Source organism: Lasiodiplodia theobromae (assembly GCF_012971845.1).
Source record: "Lasiodiplodia theobromae strain AM2As chromosome Unknown scaffold_7, whole genome shotgun sequence".
In the NCBI taxonomy this organism is placed as follows: Eukaryota; Fungi; Ascomycota; class Dothideomycetes; order Botryosphaeriales; family Botryosphaeriaceae; genus Lasiodiplodia; species Lasiodiplodia theobromae.
Window position 1 is genome coordinate 887454 of NW_023336563.1, and position 20432 is coordinate 907885.

Here is a 20432-nt window from a genome sequence, read left to right on the forward strand (position 1 = left end):
TGAGATTTGGTTCAGGGTCCCTCGGTGACGTCGCCGACACGCGCTGCGCGTCCGACAAACTCCACCCAACCTCGCGCCCTCTCACCTGACCGAACCTCCGCGAAAGCTCCTCTTCCCTGCGAGAGCTTCACTTTCCAAACCCACCTTCGCCGGCACCTTGCCTTCCGGCTCACCCATGCATCGAGTCATCGCCATGGTCAGAAGGAGCGCCAGGCTCGCTGCCAAGCGCGCTCCGCAGCCGCCTGGTCCCGACAGACTTTCGGCCCTCCCTCAAGAATTGTTTTTGCGTATATGCGACTATCTCATGAACTATGAGAGCGATTCTCTACTGAAGATGTCCGGTCGCAAACTCCAGTTCAGCCATGCCAAAGACCTTAGAGCCCTGCACATTACATCCAAGCTACTCTTGGAAAAGACATCCACATCGATATGCAAGTTGGGGTTTCCTATGACTGAATCCGGTTTGAAGCCACTCCTCCGCATGGCTGGATATCCGCATGTTGCCCATAACATCATCCACGTCAAGCTTCTCTCCCCGACTGAGATGTCGTTTTACTGGCATCAGACGAAGAACAACTGCAAACGCCTTACAGATATCCTCACTGAATGCTTTGTTCGCCTCATCAACCTGCGCAAGATTGAGCTTAGCGGAATCAAGACTCAGTTTCGGCCTAATGCGAGCCCTCTGAACGACTCGTCAAAGCACTTCTCATGGTCAGCAGGCTCTGCTCTATCGGCGATACATGCCACCAGAATATGCGTCACGGATTTGATTTACGATGAGGCAGCCGCCGGCACAATGGCGCCTTCTCCTCCGAATCCCTTTCCACCCACTTGGCTGTCCACTTTCGAGAACATTGAGAAATTCCGCACCGTAGAACACGACTGTAAGTGCACCGTTGCTTCTATATCCATAGTAGCTGATGCAGATGCCAGACTCCTTAGCGGGTGGGTTCGCTTACACCGAGCGAATCCTTCGTGCAATGCCGAAGTTGAAGGAGCTCACAATCACCCCTATGGCTCCCAAATTACAGCGTCAAGGAGACGGGCGCAACTACTTCAAGCCTGCCTCGGGAGGTTGGGTGAGAACCGTTCTCTATTTCAGCTACAACTGGCGTCTCACATCCTTCCACGCTAGCAACTTCACGGTGAAGAGCGTCGGCGTCTTGGGGAATTTTCTCCACACACACTCACCCACGCTGCGAGACCTGAGCCTCAGTGAGGTGATGGTGTTAGATTCCGAGCGTACTCTCTTGGGATGTCAGATCATTGCGAAAAGGATCTGGACCGAAATCTTCCAGATCATTCTGGACGAGATGAATCTAACAAGGGGGAAGTTTCACGACTTGCTCTATTGGCGTCATGGGCACCCAGGCAAACGGCTGTCTGTGGCCATGTCCTGGGACCAGAGCAATGGGCTGGAGCTCGACGTATATGGCCGCAAGTTCGAGGACATTGCCAGGCTTAGGGGTGTGATGCGTGCGTTGGCGGACTGGAAGGATGGAATGGTTATGGTTGTGGTTTCGTGAAACTCCTCCGGGCCGAGCCTGTGCATCATGAATTCTATTGCTCGCCGGTGGTAATTACGTGGGGATTTATTGGGCCACGAAAATGCTGGGCAAGGTCTGGGCTAAGGTTATTCGGGTCTTTTGCTTCTGTATTGCCGTTGATATTGCAGAAACTTCCGTCATTTTGCTAACTCAAAACGATAAAGGACGGTCGCGGTTCTCAGGAGAGTAGAGAAAGTTTGAAATACAATCTAGCACAGTTTGCTTCTTACTATCGACGTCGGCGAAGTTTTCGCAGTGCATTGTGCAACGCAAGGGAAAAAATTATGCAAAGTTTGGGCAGATGTTAGACCTATCCAAGCGAACAGTGCTTTGAGAAGCGGGTCAGCCTAAGAGTCACTTGAATGGCACCATAGAACTGCTGGTAATGTAGGCGAGGGCGTCTGCACATTTCGGGAGATGGCTCAGACGAATCCCGCAACAGAAAAACAAGGTAAATTTTGCTCAACTGAGTGCTTCAGCAGGATAGTTGTAAAAAGCTTAGCGCCCACTCTTCCGGTACGTATCCTTGCATCTTCAAGTGAGACGTGTCCAGCCTTACCCAACACCAAGACCTACCGAATTCCTAATGACGAAACGCTTTCAGTCATCACTCGCTGTTCGAACTGTTCGCTTACCTGACGGAGGCTGCGCGAAATATTTGCCGTACTGCTAATCTTTGGTTTGCGCTGGCCCGGTGACGTCGCGCCTCACGAGCTCCACCTTGCGCCCCGTCGCTTCACGAAACTTTCACCAAAGCTCCTCTTCAATGCTAGAGTTGCGGGTTGCGCCGGAAAGATTCCCGTGTGATTGTCAACATCGGTTGGTGCAAGAATCACCGCCGCCAAATTGCCAACCAAACATCATGGTTAATAGTAAACTTAGCATCGGCCATATTCTAGGTCGCTTTGTGGCTTTCACCGGTATGGAATGCCGTCTTTCTACTCCCTTACAAGGCCCCCCTCTGTCTGTCACATGGAATCCGGAATGGAGCTTGGTGTTTGCTTCACCGTCGCATCTGTGAGACGGCGCGTCGAGCAGCTTTTCTTCCCAGCTTGCCGTCCAAATCTTCCTGGCTGGCGCGCAAACGAGTTGGATTAAAAACCCTACCCTGCCGTTCATTTCGCCTACAACCATCCTCCGTCCATATTTTTCAGAAAAGGAGTGCCTATCGGCGCGCAACTGATTCCTTCCGTTAAGCATTGCAGGCGCCTTGACCATGTCTAGCAAACGCGTCAAGCAGTCTGCCTCCCAGGATATTCCTGCATCCCTAACATCGCCCGCACCAGATAGACTCTCTGGTCTCGAGCAACAATTATTCGACATGATCTGCAAACACGTCGTCAACGACGAGAAGAACGTATTCCTGAACCGTGCTATTTGTGCCCTGCACTGTGTATCCAAGACACTCCACGACGAGACATCGGCATGGGTCTGCAAGTCGGGCATTATGATGACCGAGTTTGGGCTGGACACCCTTCGCCGCATGGCCAATGTTCCTCAGGTCGGGCCTCGCATAGACTGCATCAAGCTTTTCTTTCCGGCCAACAAGGACTTCTATCGCCGGACAAAGATGGATGAGCTCAACAAGGCGGTATCCATTCTTAATGAAGGTTTTGTCAAATTCAAAAACCTGCGCAAAATTGAGCTAAAGGCTATACCCGTAAAGATCGAGGATTGCGAAGAAGAAGATCCCCGGGTTGACACGACGGATCATTTTAAATGGTCAATCAGCTCTCTGCTGGATGTAGTACACACAAGCGGAGCGCAAATCACTGAGCTGATCTATGATGAGGCAGTTGGTTCTTGGGCATGGGTTCGAGATGAGAATGAGGATGAGAAGGGTGAAGAGTATCTGAAGTACCCTCCAGGGGCTCTTTCTAGCACTCAGCTGTCTTGCTTGCAAAATATCGAGAAATTTCGTGTTGTAGACAGCAACGTCCGTAAGTGTCCCGTGTATTCATCTGGGCTTTTTGAGTGGCTAATTGAGCATAGTACTCAATGGTACGAATTGGCGTTTCTACACCGAGGAAATGCTTGATGAAATGCCCAAGCTGAAAGAGCTCACTATTACCACCCCCGATAAGGATGAATGGCTCCAGCAGGAGGGCATGCGGGGCGTGATGGAGAGTGGGGTGGGATACGACATCGGCTCCAGCAACGGCCAATGTCCGCCTTTGGCTTGTGCATGTCACAATCAGACTCTCCCAAACTGGTTACATGTGCTGCATTCCAATTACAGCTGGCACCTCACATCCTTCCATCTCAACAACTGCAGGATAGATAACCTCGAACTATTCACCAATTTTTTTATCGCACATTCATCCTCACTGCAAGACCTAAGCTTAACCAGTCTATCAGTGTTCGATACGTCGTACATTGGCTCGGACTATAGTCGGGTTGCACGGGATGCTTGGTCTAACCTGTTCCGTACTATTCTGGACAAGACATTCCTGATCAAAGGAAGGTTTGGAGGGTTGAGCCATTGGTTTTATGCAAAAGACAGACCTTCTCGCGTAGCCGTGAGGGCGGCCATGTGCTGGGAGCCCGACAAAAGCTCAGAGCTCGACTCCGGTGACACGAAATTTGCGGAGGTCGCTAAGGTAAGAGGGGTAAGGAGCGCCTTGCAGGACTGGAAGGAGGAAATGGTCATGGTACGCATCCAGTAGATCTTCAGCGGTTTCGTGGACGGATGGTGCTGATTACGTGGATGGTTTGCTCCGGCATGAGTCTGCTGGAAGAAGCTCGGCACTAGAAAGATTTAGGCAGTGTGTTTCTACTTTGTGATGGTGATTGTAGAGATCTTCTCCAATGAAACAGAAAATAGTTAGACTACATGAGTAAAATTATGTTTTTACTGCGATGCGGGACAAGGCTACTCGTTGCCACCCCAATGAGTGGCATTGTGGTTGTGCAGATGTAGCGCTATAACCTTTACGTCATGCAGATTCTTGAAGTGGATGATTGAGAAAATGGTGACAGCCAGGGTGCAAAGGAGGTTTTCTTACTGCTGAAGATAGCAGTGACGAGTATATTGCAGGTAGAAGCAGCTCAGAGCTCCAAAGGTTCACCTACGATCAGAACAAGTAGGTTTGGTTCTCGTTCAAGTCATGGGCACTCTAACCACAGTAGCAGAGCCACGATGCAGATTGGCACTGGATTTGTAAAGGATGGGCCACGCTGGCCCGTGATGCGAGATGCGCCCTCCGAGTTGCTGCGGCGTGCGGGGGTTTTGATTGGCTGCATCGTCGTCACTTGTGTCAATCACGAACGTAGCTCTATAGGTGATGTGAAATTGCAATGGTTCCGGCGTCTACCCGGGTATAAATGCATGGCATGAATGTGAACAAACGTATCTAGATAAGCGCTCCAACTACCCCCGCATTGCTGTAATCCCAGCAGAACAGACCCGCGCGTTTAACAATCTCCGCTCTCCTCTCTACAACACCCACCCCCGTCCACCGCCCCTCCGATCCACCAAACACCTACCGTCCCCCATCCCCTGCCCCAGCACCACCCTAAAGCAAACAGTAAAACAGAAACTCATCCAGCGACTCCAGCGCCTCGTAATACCCCTGAATCAAGACATCGATCGCGGCCCCAACCCCACCCACGCGCGCCGCCACATCCTCAAACGCCTCCCCATCATCATCATCAAGCGCGAACACCGCAACCCACTCCTCCACATCCTCAAACATCCAGCGCGCCCACTTCCCAAACTGCGCGACATCGACATCCCGCACGCACGCGACGCCGTCGCCGTCCGCATCCCACAGCGTGAGCGCGTGGCTTTGCAGCAGCTGGCCGGCATGCGCATTGCGCGCGAAGCGGAAGCGCTGCAAGCGCGAGCTCAGGTTGACGCGGATGCAGCGCAGCGCGTCGATCCAGTGCATGGCGTCGTCGGCCAGCGCGAGGCCGACGAGGGACAGCTCTTCTAGCTGCGGGACCAGCGCCTGCAGGCAGACGGCCAGCTGCACGCCGTCGACGGTCGCGTCGTCGGCGAGGCGCAGCGAGCGGAGGGCCGGGAAAGCGGTGTAGCCCGCGTCGTCGGCCATGAGCTCGAATGCGCTGTTGAGCAGGCCCGGGTGCGGTCCGCTGAGCTCGAGCAGTGTTAGTGTCGGGGTGAGTGGGAGCGAGTGGCGGAGCGCGGCGACGTCGTCGAGGTAGACGCGCTTGGGCAGGCGGCGGCCGCCGAGGCCGAGGCGGAGTTGGTGCACGTTGGTGAGGGCGGCGGCGTCGAGTTCGGGGAGGGGATTGAAGCAGCGGGGGGAGGTGTCGTGGGTCTTCTTGACGGGGTGGTGGTCGCGGCGGCGGGTGAGCTCGGTTATGGAGAGGCTGATTGGCGTGGTGATGCCGCTGTTCCTGACGGCGTTCAGGATGGCGGGCACGGCGCGGTGGCGGGTGTCTCTGGAGCGGCAGGGGATCAGAGACATGCCGCTGCACTTGATGTGTGCCATGTCGAGATAATTGCCGGTGATCCTCACGTCTGTGACGTTGACCATCTGCCTGAGCGACTTGGTCAGGAGGGACCCGCACGCCCCAGTGCTGCAGCAGCTGTTGTCCACAGCGGCCTGGATTTCTTCATTTACCGTGTTTTTGGCTTGTCCGTTCATGCATGCGTGGAGCAAGCCGGCATTTTTACCTCCTTTCCTGACCTCGTCAGGCACCACGATGGTCAGTATCTTTACTGCTCTGGCCATGCCTGTGTTCTGAGATGTCGTGCACAGTTGGGCCAGGCGGACCTGGTCGAAATCAACCTGCACGTGGGTGCAATGTTTGCGGAATATGTAGTCGGCTTTGAAGTAAAGTTTCAGCGATGCCTGGCGGAGACTGCAACAATCCCTGGAGTTCAGGTATCCGGCGACTTCCTCGGTTAGCTCGGTCGGAAGAGCCTCGAAAGCTGAGATGCGCGACATAGTTGTTATGAGCGGTGTCGTCACGTGGAGTAGTAACGGTAGATATGATCGATGTAGAACGGGTGTGATTCTTTACAAAGAGGGAGAATAGTCTAGATTTAAGTAAGCAACTGTAGTTAAAAGTCTATTGTACGCATATATCCACTGTGGGCAAATCTCTATGGTGGGCAGATGTGTAACGCCCGCCGGGTGAATATCCAATGTCAGGGTCTGCCCGTTTCAGGGACCAATACCTCCATCCCCCCTTGCGGAAGCGTCAACCGTGGTTCCCCGATGGAGAAGTTTACGATCCAAGCCTCATCTTTGAAAAGAGACAAACCACAACCGGAGCGGCCATATTTAACTCCATTGAATGTGGATACCGAAATGCTTGTGCAAAGCATACACTTGAATGCTGATAAAGTTGTGTAGCACTTTGCAAGATCTTGGTGGGAGGCTGGTATTCGGTAGCGAGACTGTGGTTTGGATCTTCAAAAACGATACGAGCCGCGTGCTGAGCTCCATCATTCAAGTGCCTTTCCGCCCACCATCCACTGTCTCGATGGTCAAACCCCCATCCTGAGCAGCGCCTTCGACAATGTCTTCGACCGTCCGCCCGCTCTCCCGTGCAACGCGCACTAATTTTCTCTCTTCGACGTACTTCCTGCAGTTCTCCCTCCCCTTCTGCAGATCAACAAACCAAATAACGACGCTTGCCGCGGCGCACAAGGCGACCAGGAATGGAAAACCAAGCCAGTTGTTATTGGTGCTGTTGATGATAGCCTGCACCACGTTCGGTCCGATGATGGAGCTCGCGCGGTTTGTGATTCCGTACAGGCCGAAGAACATGTTTTCGTAACCGCGCGGAGTGACCTCGCTCATCATAGTCTGGGCATACGCGTAGTAGGGTGCCTGGAAGAGGCCGAAAAGGATGTTGTAGAGCCAAAAGTCATAAATGTGGTGGTAGCCGACGCGGTCCGTCCATAGGCCGAGCATGCCGTAGAAGGGGATGAGCACGGAGAAGAAGTTGGTGACCATGAACATTCGCTTGGTGCTGATTTTGAAATAGCGTTGCACGTACCAGAAGGTGAAGGTGGAGAAAGTGGAGCAGACGGCTTGCGAGAGGCCGAGGTAGGTGATTTGCAGGAAGCTGAAGTTGACTTGGTCGGCTTGGATGATGCTGATGAGGGTGCCGGTGGTGTTGAGGCCATCAGCCAGCAGGAAGAAGGCGACGAGGTAGATGAAGGTCTGGGGGAGGTGGCGGACCTCTTTCAGGGCGAGGGCGACTTGCTTCCAGCCGATGGTGGCGTAGCTGGAGCCTTTTGGAAGCTTTGGGCCTGGGCGACGCTGCTGGAAGATGAACCACCAGATGCCGAGAATGATCCAGTAGGTATTGGTCAGGAAATGAGCCCAGTTGTTTGCGTAATCGTTGCCTTGCATCGGAAGCAGGACGCTCAGGTTGATGGCAAGAGTCAGTAGGTAGCCTATATTGGAGTGGGCGGTAGAGATGTTGGACAGATGGTTCTTCTCCAGGCTCTCGATCTTGTCGTACTCCTCTTGGCTGATCTTTCCCTCCTTCAGGTCCTCCTCCCGGGCTTTTCTCACGTGCGGCATGTACCGGGCCAAGCGCGGAAACAGGGCAGCGTAGAAAACCAGAGTGGCGCCGTAGGCAATGTAACTGACAATATACAAGCCCATAGCAGTGCGCCATTGCTCAGCTCCCTTGACGCTCATAAAACCGTATTGGAAGGCCCAACAGATGACGGTCAGAACGAGGAGCAGCCACCGTCCAAACGAGCCGTAGTCGGCAGCGCTTCCAAGCCAAACGAACAGCAGTGTCATGATGGCAAAACAGAGGCCGTTGGCGATGAGAACGACCGAAGCAACACTGCGTGTACCATTCCCCCACGGAACGACGCATGCGCCATCGCCGCAGTTTCCAGCGACGGGAGGCGAGATGGCAGGGTCATGGCCGGCAGAGGTCAGGGCGGACTGAAATCTGCGAGTACGTCAAGGCCAGGCCGCGGGACAAATACCCGGCGGGACTCACAGTGTCTGGCTGTAGGAGCCGGGCCCGACGCCGTTGTCACCATTGTAGTAGAGGTAGTAGGACCAGAGCTCTTTCCGGGTGGTGGTGGGCTGATCGAAAGCGTCCTCGTCGGCGCCGAACAGCTGCTCGTATTGCTCAAGGTTCGCGCGCAGTTTGGTGTCGCGTTCGCTGTTGGGGTCGGTCATGGTGGAAGCAGGGCGGAGCAAGGGCTCCAGCGACGGACGACGACGCGACTCGGACGAGGAAGAGGACGAGGCATGGTGGGACATGCAGCGCACTGGAGGTATGTAACCACACGCAGGTACGTTGCTGACAGTCGCGCAGATGGTCACTGGCTCCGGTGGATGATGCTCAAACGGTGATGTTCGTGTCGATCGCGGGGCTTATCGTCGGACGACCCCGCTATTGTTTGGGTCCCCCGCGCCCCCACTGCCGACCACAACCGCCAAAACATCCACGCGCTATCTGTCCTCACCATCTCATCCTACACCGCACATCATCAGTTTATCACCAAAAACTGACTCGTGCGATCGCCCTCATCGTTCTCTTGAGATAAACCCTCGGATCTGGCCAACCACATGCCGCATGCATCGAAATCCTCCAAAAACAAGCAATCGCAATCTCGTCTTCCGTTCCTGAGAGGAATCTTCGTTTAGTCGGTTCCGGAATTTCCTATTAAGGTATCGCGTAGATCCTGCTGTTTCACATCATGCCCTCTGAGGACGACCGTCTTCGCCGCCTCATCGGCCGCCTTTTCATTGTTGGCTTCCACAGCCAAACCGCTGATGAGAACATCAAACGACTGATCCGTGCGCCCTATTACGTCGGCCAGATTGTCCTATTCCAGCGCAATGTTCGAGACGCAGAACAGCTCGCCGCTCTCACAGCCGAGTTGCAGCAAATCGCCAAAGACGCTGGTCATGACCAGCCGCTCACCATCGGAATCGACCAGGAGAATGGCCTTGTCACTCGCATCAAGCCTCCAATTACGTCACAGCTGCCAGGGTCCATGGCTCTTGGCGCCACCCGCTCCATTGACGACGCCCACGATGTCGGTCGTGCCACTGGAAAGGCTTTGCGAGCCTTCGGAATTAACATGAATTACGCCCCCGTTTGCGATGTCAATAATAACCCCGAAAACCCAGTCATCGGCGTCCGCTCTTTCAGCGACGATCCCTACACTGTCGCGCGCCTGGCGGCTGCTAATTTGAACGGGCTCCGCGAGGAAGGCGTCATTCCATGCGTCAAGCATTTTCCCGGCCACGGCGATACTGCTGTTGACTCCCACTATGGTCTGCCCCTCATCCAGAAGAGCTGGGAAGACATGGAACAATGCGAGCTCATTCCCTTTAGGCGTGCTGTCACGGAGAAGGTTCCGGCCGTCATGACTGCTCACATCGTCATCGGAGACTCTAAATTGCCCGCAACACTCGACCCCACTATCCTGCGAGTTTTGCGGTACGATCTCAAGTTTACCGGCGTCATTGTGTCGGATTGTCTGGAAATGAATGCCATCCGTACTGAATGCGGTGGCACTGTCCAAGGCGCTGTCACCGCTCTCAAGGCTGGCTGCGACTCGGTCATGATCTGCCACACCATCGATCTGCAGGCCGGGGCTCTAGAGGCTGTTTTTGATGCCGCTACGCAGGATGAAGACTTCATGCACCAGCTCGAGGAGTCGTGGCAGAGGGTCAAGTCCTTCACCCAAGAAGAATTCACCCTTGCCCAAGGAAAACAAGCAGGTCAGACGCATGCATCCTTCAAGCAGCTCTCCACCATAAACAAGGAAAATTCCGAGCTCGCATCAAGGGTGTATGCCTCAAGCACCACAGCGGTCCGACTGCAACCCGGAACCCTTCCTCTGACCAAGGACCAACGTCTGGTTTTCATCTCGCCTGGAGAGAAGCCCGTCGCCAGCGGCGTGGTCGACTACGGCCAAATCGAGACCCGTGGTCCATATACACCTCCGAGCTTTATCGACATCTTGAGAAATCACCATCCCGAAATCCAAGACCTTCGCTTTTACCAAGACGGATCAAACGCGGATGAAGTTCTCGAGGCTGCTGCAGCCGCAGACGCCGTCATTCTGACCACCAGAAACGCACGGCTTGCACCGTATCAAACAGACATGGCTATCAAGGTAGCTTACACAGCTAAGAAGCTGATCGTAGTCGCTACATGCGATCCATATGATTTTCTCTCCGCCGATGAGATACAGAATTACTTGGCAATCTACGAGCCGACCCCTGCGGCTTTCACAGCGGCTGCTGACGTCCTTTTCGGCATCACCCAAGCTCAAGGCCATCTGCCCGTCGAGCAAATCCAACACCAACACACCGCAGAACCCTTCTCTCCCGAACGGGACATGAACCAAGTCTGCGCCCTGTGGCACGAAGTCTTACCCACCTACCTTGTCTCCAAACCCCGGCTCGCCGACCTCCTCACCCGCCCGCGCGCCGCCCACTTCGTCGTCCGCCGCCACGACACTGTCGTGGGCTTCATCGCCACCCACATCCAACCTCCCGCACCCTCTGCTCCAGCCGGCGCCCCGCCAAAAGGCCTCATCACCGCCCTGATCGTGCATCCCTTCCTGGCAAAACTCGGCATCGGTACCGCGCTACTCACGCACGCCCGCCAGCACCTCTGCTCACCACCACACTCCTGCCAGACGCTCTCCATCGGCTCCTCCTTTCCGCGCTTCTTCCCCGGGCTCCCGCTCGACATCGTGCCTTCCAACCAAAACTTCTTCTTCCACCGCGGCTTCGTCGCCGGCCGCAACTCCCCCACGGCCCGCGGCGAAACCTGTCGCGACCTCTGCATCGACCTCGTCGCCACGCATGCGCCCGACCCGGACGCTAGCATGCGCATCGCGCGCGCACAGAACAAAGGCATCGTTTTCCGCCCCTGGACCAAGGCCGGCGAGGCCGAGTGCCTCGCCAAGCAGCGCCGCAACTTCGGCCACTACGCCGGCTGGGTCGAGGGGTACGAGGCGCTCGCGGCCGCGGGCTTGCACGGGCAGGTCATGGTCGCGCACGACGAGCGGAAAAAGTCATCGTCGGACGGTGATGGCGGGGGCGGCCACGGCGAGCAGATTGCGTGGACGATGATGCTGGAGCCCGGCACGAAGGTGTTTTTGCCCGACCTGGCTTTCCCGGAATTGCTGGGGAAGCCGGATAAGACGGGCCTCGTGGCGTGTGTGGGGGTGGATGCGGCGAAGAGGGAGGGCGGGGTCGGGCTCGCGATGGTGGCGGCGGCGTTGGAGGAGATGAGGATGAGGGGCGTGGAGAGGGTGTTTGTGGATTGGGTGACGCTGGTGGGGTGGTATGAGAAGGTGGGGTTGAGGACGTGGAGGGAGTATTTGAGTGTGGAGTGGAGAAGGGCGGGGGCGGGGGCGGATGGGAAGTGAAAGTGGAAGGGGGCGGGTGCGGGAAGGGGCAGGATAAGGATAAAAAGACAGAGTATTTGGGATGGCTCTCTTTTAGGAGGCCAGAGAAGGACTGGGTACGGATAGCGGGTTTTCTTACCTCCCTATCTGGTACGTACTCAAGATCAAGTAGGACACATTCGGGCGCCTAACTGGATTCAGTCAGGTACCAAAGGAAGGAATATCTCCCGTGTTCCGCTCTTACTTTCCCCTGCATGAGGACCCTGCATAATCTTTCCGTGTCAGCGGAGTCCATAGTCCACAAAGATGATCCCATTGAGCCGGGCCTGAAGGTTTGCAGTATAGACGCAAATCACAAGATCGCTTGTGACTATATCACTTCGAATCCTGTGAAGGTATGTTGCTGAACAGGGGATTTCAACTTCTCCGGGCATATTCTGGCTACGATATACTATTTCGGCGCTTACGGTATTGACGTCGGGATACACCAATGGAATTGCAGAACAATCCCCAAGAAAGTCGCTGCCGATGACCCCGGAAGAAATCGGGGAACGAGCGGCGACAACATACCCCACGTACAATCCCGTGGTACGCCAGCAGGGAGCACGGTGCTTGGCTCAATACACCTGCCTGATGCCTGATTCACGACTCCCCGCACGCTCTGACTACGTCCACCGACCGCAAAACAACTTGCCTTACGGAGGGCGCGTATCGTGCCGCCAGGTAAGGCTGACCTACAGTTGTGCATGCCATATACCGTGCGACCAACTACCACTAGCCTACAGTTGTGGGCCATCGATTTCCAGCCCGCCAACGGCTTGTGGCTCCTCAAGAGACCCCGCGTTGAATTAGCATTCCGCCGTCCCACAAGTTGCCTGCCGTCCCACACAACACCATGGTAGATGGTCATCTCTTGATGTACGCTTGGAGGCTGCAGAACGGAAGAATTTCACCAGCCTCATCACTGAGAAGTCAGTCAACTCATACCACTCGATCATCGATCACTTCTTTAGCGGCGATGAGCCTAAGCCTCACAAGACTTTAACTCCGAGCACCCTTACTAGAAAAGTGGACGTGGAGGTTCACCGTTTACAACTGGCCGAACCGCCCCCATCGCCGCGACCGCCCCGGCGGCAAGTGCAGCAGCGGGGTCTTGCCGTTCGACGTCGGCGTTCGCCGTCAGCTCCCTGACCACGCCAACTGTGGCTTCTGCCGCTTTGCCGCGCAGAACTGCGAAAAAAAGTGACTCACTCGGTACAATTGACTGTTGTGGAAGGAGGAAGTGAACGAATCTGTCTGTTCTTCGTCTCGGACCAAATGGTTGCAAAGCGAACTACGCATTTCACTGGGATGGAAAATTCTTGTGTGTACCTCTTCATCTTCATTGGCTGTGAGAGGTATCGAACAGACGGGGCGTAATGGTGTAACAATTAGCAGGCAACAGCATACCAAGGTCGTGCAAAGGCCAAGAATTCAACCACGCCAACATTCCCATGCAGAACACCGACCATATATCTCCGACACTCCTGCCCAGATTACGCCTACTTCGGACAACGGCGTTGTCATGTCTATTGATATCCTCCCTGTGGAGCTGCAGCTAGAAATCGCATCCTACCTACAACTCCGCGAGCTGATCCTACTGCGCAACGCGTCAAGGCATTGGCAAGTGCTCATCAATAATAACCTTTCCTTCCTCCGTCGCGCCCGCCGAGAGCTCCTCCGCCTGTGGGATGACACAATCCACTCGCCCTACTTCCTGCCAAGCCGCAGCCGCGTGCTGCCCGTACTCCGGCCGTTCGACCGCGTCCGGTACCTCCGCTCGCTATCCTGCGGGCCGGCCCTACCAGAAGAGTTCGAGCTGTGAGTGCTCGAATGGCCCACCAAGGCCGTGATAGGGTGGACCTGGCCCGGCCTGGACGGCGGGCTCTACGCGTACACGGACAGCGGCTGCTTCTGCTACTCGGGCCCGCCGCCCACGCCACCGCTGCACGCGTGGTGGCAGCTGCACGGCACGAACGCGCTGCGCGCCTCCTTCGCCAACGACAGCGCCGAGTCCGTCTTCACGTTGCCCGAGACCACGGTGCGCGCCGGGTACGAGGGGTACTGGCTGGAGCGCCGCGGCGGCGGCGGCGCCCCGGTCGTCGGCGAGCTCGCGGCCGCTGGCGGCCTGGCTGTCCCTGTGTGGGCGCTCGACGGCGGCGGCGGCCACCACTCGCCGAGCCGGTCCGTCGCGCACATGCTTGTCGTCCGCGATAGGCCCGCGGGCGGGAAGTGCGATGGGATAGTGTTACCGTTCAATATCCGCGTGCGGAGTGATCGGCGGAACGGCAGTTTCCACCGCTTCGCTAGGACGCCGTGTGTGGAGTGTGAATGCGGCCGTTGTCCGTGGTACAAGTGGATTTGGTGGAAGGCGGAGGTGGGACAGTCGGTGCGGGCGGCGTCGTGGACGGAGTGGTTGCGGTGCTGTTTGCGGGCGCTGGAGGCGAATTACTTGTTTCATTGGGCGGCGTCGGAAGATGAGGCGTATTGGACGATGGTGGATGGGTGGGAGGAGTTTGTTTTTCGGGAGATTGATTTGGAGCATTTTCCGAAGAGCTGCGAGATTGATGGGGTGTCTTATCGCTTGGGTGACTTGGGGGGAGGGAGTGAGAGGTTTCATGAGTTGTTCGAGCCGGAGTTGCGAGCGTCTTGATTCTTTTTTATTTTGAAGAACGTATTGGAAATACTCTTGCATAATCGGCCATGAGAATATCTGGATCGACACTGGCCTTGGGCCGTGACAGAGGAAAGAGGCAATCGCGAGGAACCAGGAAAAATCGTCTGAAGAGAAGCTATAACAAAGGCTTTTACAGGATAAGATTACAAGGGCACGAGACCAAGAAATTGCAAGAGTATATATCTTAGGTGAGAATGGTACAAACGGAGAAAGATATAGTAGCTTCGGCAGAGATTAAAAAGGCTTGCGTGAAAATCGGCTAAAGTAATACGGCATCCATGACATTGTAAATGCCCTGAACCATCTTCCACTTCAAACTCTTCGAACGGGTCAGCGGCAGCCTGATCGCATGATGGGGGCGACGCCTGTCCGTTCGTTGCGCCATGCGACTGAAGTCCTCACATACGAGATGCGCCTTGGACTCTGTGCCCTGGTGCTCAACAACGGCCAATTCGGTACCGCGGCGACCATCCAGACAGACCAGGGCATAGCCCCGTGGCGTGATGACTTTGAGCGGCGTCAGGCCGCTAAGCAGCAGCGTTCGAAGATCGGGAGGACAGTCGATGGAGAAGCCGTCGTCGGATTTGTTCAAGAAGACGGAGTTGTACGGGCCGCGCACCTTGAGGATTGAGTGGCCACCTTCGTCATGGAGCAGCTTGGCCACGATCAGCTGTTCGTTGATACCAGTGACGGCGTGCAGCTCTGACACCGAACGGCAGCGGACGCGCCGGTGAAGGAAATCGTTCCACGCCCAGTCGCTCACGAGCAGGCTCTTGCACACCAGGATAAGGAACGTCGCCAGCACCCAAGTGTACGTGGCCATGTTGGAGGGGTCGACGCCCTGGATGCGGTTGCCGACGCTGAAGGCCACGGCCATGCCGCCGCCCGCGAGGATGACGGCCCCGGCAATGACAGCCCAGACATATAGATCACAGTTTACGGTCACCGAGTTCTCGTCCATCACCCAGGAATCCATCTCCCATGTCAGTTCCGCGAGCTTCATGAGCTGCTTGGCGTTGTTTTGCTGAGCGTTTGGTCTGGGCATGGACAGAAGGTTGCACCGCGAGAAGAGGCCACGGTTTACAGCCTGAGACAGCCCGAGTACGTCCTTTCGTCGAGCGGCGTTGATGCCGAAATCGCTTGTGTGCATGCGGAAGAATGCACTGAACTGGCCTTCGGCGTAGGGGCGGACGATGTCTTTGACGTCGCCGGTAAGCGCCATCATGGTTTTGAACGAGGTGAAGTTGCTGACAAAGATCGGGCTGGTCATCACCAAGGGCACCATGACGGTAATGACCTCTTCCATTGAGCCGAGAGACAAAATCTGTCTATCATGACCAGAGAGGTCCATGAGTTCCAATTGGTCGCCGGTTTCCGATAAGAGGCGGCTTCTCTTCGCGGATTCTTTGTAGCACCACTCAATGTTCGTTTTGTGCTCGCCGCCGTTGCCTTTTTCATGACCGAGGCTCACGACAGTGTGGTTCAAGATGCTGAACGCCGAATGCGCCGTGTTGAGCATGTCAAGGTCCGATGTGGCGGAGTATTCGAGATCTCTGTCTTGGAACAGAAGAGCCTGCAGAAGCAACAGTGTCAGCACGCCGTTAGGTGCAGGCATAGAAAAGGAACCCACCTTGAACCCCTCGAAGCCCGTCTCATAGACCACAGCGCATATCTCGTATGCCGTCGCTGGGAGCCCAGAACGATCGAGAAAGCGTAGTGAGAGGAAGATGTATCGTAACGTTGTGTTTATCCCAGAGCGGAACTTGGCCTGATCGGAGCAGTACTGCACCAGCTCGACTTGTTCTGGTGACGCAATTCCTTCTTTTGTGTTCGCATGAAGCATGCGTAGGAGCTCCTCGCATTCTTCCTCCTCGTCCATCTTGCTCGTGTCCAGTTGCTCAGTGTTGCGAATGCTGTCATAAGCAGCCTCTCCGTTGCTGATTGCAGTGTATGCATTCGCCTCCATATCTTTTACCAATTCCTTCATCTTGGCCACCCGCTTTACCAACACACCCAGGATATTGTTTTGCCAGTAGCCGCCTATTGCTGTTTGAGTGATCAGCCTTGCGAACACGGCGGATATGTAATCAATCAAGTCATTGGTAGCTTGGAGGGTCCCATCCGCACTGCCATCACCACCGCTCTCGCCAGCGTTGAGGCTCATCCTGATCTGAGGGATCAGCTTTTGGAGACGCTCCCGGCTGGAAAGAAGGCTGCAGTGCTTAGCGATGATGCTCTCGTTGTCGAGCATGCAGATGGACATGGCTGTCAAAATCTTCTGGGCAAGAGTGGACAAGTCGCGGTACCCCTGCTCCCCTTCTTTTCCCACGAACGTTGCGTTGTTGAACTTCAACGGCCTCTCTGGGTGCTGGACGACATCCAAAAGCCTGTTGATTTCGTCGTCCCAATGCTTCGCTGTAGTTTCATCGATGCCAGTAACTAAGTATGCCTCCAGGCTGTCGAATTCTGGAAACTTTATCTGACCAGATGGCTTCCGCGGCAAGATGGTGCGACGGATATCTTGAGCGTTAGCCTCCACCCGGGCGCCGCGGGGAGCTGGTGCACCCTCGTCTTCATGGACGACAGGTACGCTTGGATCTATAGGAGAGCGCCGTGTAAACCTACGGAACTGACGACTGAAGAATTGAGGATAGCTGGCTGAAACAGAAGCACGGCGCGTGAGATTCGGCGGTGGATTCGCGTTGGTGGTGTGGCTCGGCCCTTGGGCAGAGTCAGTAGGGAGTGCATAGGATGTTTGTCCGGAGGAAACGGATTGTTCAGATGGTTTCGGCGACGCTGGCATCATCTCATTGGCAATCTTGTGATATGTGAGTACGTCTATTGCTTTGCTAGAAGTAAACAATCACTGGGAAGCGGGAAATAGAGCTCACCGTTGGAAGTAGGGAACTAAAGTATGCCATCTTTTGAGCTTTGCTAAGCCAGAAAGGAAATGGTGATCGAGATGGGAAGACAAAATTGCTTAGAAACTAGGTCATGTCAGGAACAGTGTCGCGGCAGGCTGATACGAGAAGCTGAGCGGGTGAACGGATGATGTATTGAGCTACCCGAAAGAAAGCACTAAATAGTAAATACCCATCCTGACGGTCTCACCTGCCAACAACGGGTCACTGGTAAGGACGAAAGGCTCTTCCGCATGCTGGAGCGCATGATCCATTGCTGCGCACGAGTATTGCGCATCTCTGCGGTGAAGAATTGCGCCTCGTTGCGCTGGAGCGTTGTGTCTCGCTCATTGGTCAGTGTCTTGCAACAGTCTTCGCTGCAGCCTAGATCTGCACGCCACAGCCTGGCTGTTCCACCCCGTTGCCGCCCGCCCCCAATCGGACGTCCGAAACCGCGCAATTGGCTGGCCAACACCATGCATTTTACCGTCCAGCCCCCTGGACGGCAAATTACGTGTTGTTAGACATCTAAATGGGCGCTCCGACTAACGATTTAAGGTTATTTTCACCCCTTAGGTGGCAAAGTTCACCCCTTGGACCATGAAATTGTTGGCCCCAGCACCCATTTGGACGTCCAACAACGTGTAAATGAGCGCCCAGGGGGGCTGGACGGTGAATTACACGGTGTTGGCCGGCTAATTACACGTTGTCGGACGTCCGTTGCGACCGGACGTCCGACGGGGTGAAACACTCGCCACATCGAGCTAATACAAATGCTTGCTTATAATATGCTGACGCAGTAGTGTGGCTGATTCAAAACTCGGTGGTAAATAGCGGAGAATAGCGAGGCACGAGTCGTCAGTTCATCCTGGCAAGGTTGAAAAGCCTCCACTGTGCTTAGCTGACAATTACGTAGCTCCTAAGCGTGGCAAGAATAAACCAGCTTGCGGCTTCGACAAGAACACAGCCACTCGTCAGATTTGTCACGGTACAATAGAGGGGCGAAACCAGTGTTGTAATTTCTAAGTGCTTTGCCCCTGGCAGAAACGCTGTGTGCATCTCTTAACACAATAAGTGGAGAAGACTACTTAATTCATTAATTTGTTACTGCGTACACAGGACATTCTGCAGGCCGCGTCAAGAATGACCATGCAAAGCATCGAAACTTCTGTCGGCTCCCGGTGCGAACTTGACAAATGCTACCGCGCTGCCACGTCTGTCCCAGTAGCGCGACACAATAGCTTTGACTCCGATTCAACATCTGCACGAAACTCCGCCGACAAAAAGGCAGACAATGCTACAGGTGGTCTAGGTAAATATCCCTGATAACCTTTAAGGCACAGACAGACTTATTACTGACATCCTTGCTCGATAAGAAACCACAAATGACTCCCAGAACATTATACTGGAACCAAAGGAGGGCAATCACAACGAGGACGATCGAAGAAACCTCGGCTTTATCGGTTTCCTGAAAAAGGCCGCCCGCAAGAGAGATTCCGAAGGGCAAGGGTTGTGCAGGGGCTCAGATAACGATAAGTTTTCTCGAGGACTCTTCGGTTCCATCCGCAGATTCTTTAGAAGAGGGCGGCTGAACCGCAACGGCGGCGACAACGATGACAGCAGTGAAGACAAACGAGACTGTAGTAAAGGAGACGTTGCTGGCCGCTCCCACCAAAAGAGAATGTCAAAGTGGAGAAAGATGGCACATGGCGCGTGGGAGAGGATGCTTCTTGAAAATATCGTAGACACAGGTAAGCTGCGTCACGCACTCCAGAGTTCGACCATTATACTGACGATACTTCGTGAAGACTCCATTTGCCCAGACTACAGGGATATCTTTGTCGATCCTTTGACAATCCAGAAGCTGGAAAACGTCACCTCGCTCTCATTGAGGAAGCCCAAAGCCTTTGGCCACGGCGTTCTTCGCTCGAACAGAATCACAGGCGCGATCCTTTATGGACCTCCGGGTACTGGAAAGAGCCTCCTTTGCAGGTGTTTGGCAAGACAGTCCAACATGAACATGCTTGTCGTTTCGGCCGCAGAGATGTGGCAGAAGTGCTGGGGAGACGACGAAAAGGTCATCAAGGCTATATTCTCCCTGGCCCGAAAGCTTCACCCATGCATTGTCTTCATCGACGAGGCAGACGCCATGTTTGGAGTTCGCAAGGGAGGCGAACAGAGGCACATCCGCTCTATGATCAACCAATTTCTTATGGAGTGGGATGGGCTGGCAACTGATGTCAAAGCCCCCTTCATCCTGCTCGCGACAAACAGGCCGTTTGATCTCGACCCCGCTGTGCTGCGACGCGCTCCCGTGCACATTCACATGGACCTGCCGACGACCGATGAGAGGCTGGGCATTCTCAAGGTCCTCCTCAAGGGCGAAAAGCTCGGGTCTGACATCGACGCTGGTAAATTAGCCAAGATGACGCCCCGTTTCTCTGGCTCTGACCTTAAGAGTCTCTGCGTTCAGGCTGCTCTCGAATGCGTTGGCGAACAGTCCGATGACACCGACGTCCGCGTTGTTGAGCGGCGGCATTTCATGTCCGCGTTGCAATCAATTCGGGCGACGGGCATGACCAAGACTACGGCAGCCCAATATGAAAAATTCGAGAAGCATGCTAGGAATCAGGAGGCTGGAGAAGAGTATTAACTTCGGAGAAGTGTGGTGCGTGGCCAAGTTCTGCCTCGGCACCGATTGGCGCCTCAATTTGTGGGATGCAGTGTAGTGTATCATCATGTCGATTTGTCTTGGGCAATTTCGTGCTATTCGTGAAGATTCGTTCTATGAACCCGCTCGGGATGGATCTCGTGTCGAGTAATCAGCTTTGTAATTGGCCTGATGAATTGATTGGGGGAAGATTAAGGAAAGAAAGGATAATTAAGAAAAGATATGGGCCGATTCACATTGTGTGTCTCACTCTACCTTAGCTCTAGAG

General features: G+C 54.9%; 7 protein-coding genes across 7 annotated transcripts; 4 read left to right on the plus strand and 3 right to left on the minus strand.

The window, feature by feature from the left end:
• Positions 1 to 193: 193 nt before the first annotated feature.
• LTHEOB_2936 (tRNA pseudouridine synthase D) lies at positions 194 to 1529 on the plus strand (the record flags this gene model as incomplete). Its single annotated transcript, XM_035511803.1, has 2 exons — positions 194 to 887; positions 937 to 1529. The coding sequence occupies 2 exons, from the start codon at positions 194 to 196 to the stop codon at positions 1527 to 1529; spliced, it is 1287 nt and encodes a 428-aa protein (XP_035363662.1).
• A 1237-nt stretch (positions 1530 to 2766) lies between these two features.
• LTHEOB_2937 (uncharacterized protein) lies at positions 2767 to 4216 on the plus strand (the record flags this gene model as incomplete). The annotated part of the gene is made up of 3 exons (XM_035511804.1): positions 2767 to 3490; positions 3543 to 3716; positions 3909 to 4216. 3 exons carry the CDS (start codon positions 2767 to 2769, stop codon positions 4214 to 4216), a joined length of 1206 nt encoding a protein of 401 aa, XP_035363663.1.
• Positions 4217 to 5065: 849 nt separating this feature from the next.
• Positions 5066 to 6463, minus strand: LTHEOB_2938 (F-box domain cyclin-containing protein; the record flags this gene model as incomplete). The annotated part of the gene is made up of 1 exon (XM_035511805.1): positions 5066 to 6463. The coding sequence occupies one exon, from the start codon at positions 6461 to 6463 to the stop codon at positions 5066 to 5068; it is 1398 nt and encodes a 465-aa protein (XP_035363664.1).
• A 507-nt stretch (positions 6464 to 6970) lies between these two features.
• LTHEOB_2939 (MFS general substrate transporter) lies at positions 6971 to 8677 on the minus strand (the record flags this gene model as incomplete). Its single annotated transcript, XM_035511806.1, has 2 exons — positions 6971 to 8441; positions 8493 to 8677. 2 exons carry the CDS (start codon positions 8675 to 8677, stop codon positions 6971 to 6973), a joined length of 1656 nt encoding a protein of 551 aa, XP_035363665.1.
• Positions 8678 to 9201: 524 nt separating this feature from the next.
• On the plus strand, positions 9202 to 11898 carry LTHEOB_2940 (GNAT family protein; the record flags this gene model as incomplete). Its single annotated transcript, XM_035511808.1, has 1 exon — positions 9202 to 11898. One exon carries the CDS (start codon positions 9202 to 9204, stop codon positions 11896 to 11898), a length of 2697 nt encoding a protein of 898 aa, XP_035363666.1.
• Positions 11899 to 14852: 2954 nt separating this feature from the next.
• Positions 14853 to 17399, minus strand: LTHEOB_2941 (uncharacterized protein; the record flags this gene model as incomplete). The annotated part of the gene is made up of 2 exons (XM_035511809.1): positions 14853 to 16166; positions 16224 to 17399. 2 exons carry the CDS (start codon positions 17397 to 17399, stop codon positions 14853 to 14855), a joined length of 2490 nt encoding a protein of 829 aa, XP_035363667.1.
• Positions 17400 to 19174: 1775 nt separating this feature from the next.
• LTHEOB_2942 (ATPase family aaa domain-containing protein 1-a) lies at positions 19175 to 20146 on the plus strand (the record flags this gene model as incomplete). Its single annotated transcript, XM_035511810.1, has 2 exons — positions 19175 to 19244; positions 19302 to 20146. The coding sequence occupies 2 exons, from the start codon at positions 19175 to 19177 to the stop codon at positions 20144 to 20146; spliced, it is 915 nt and encodes a 304-aa protein (XP_035363668.1).
• Positions 20147 to 20432: the final 286 nt, after the last annotated feature.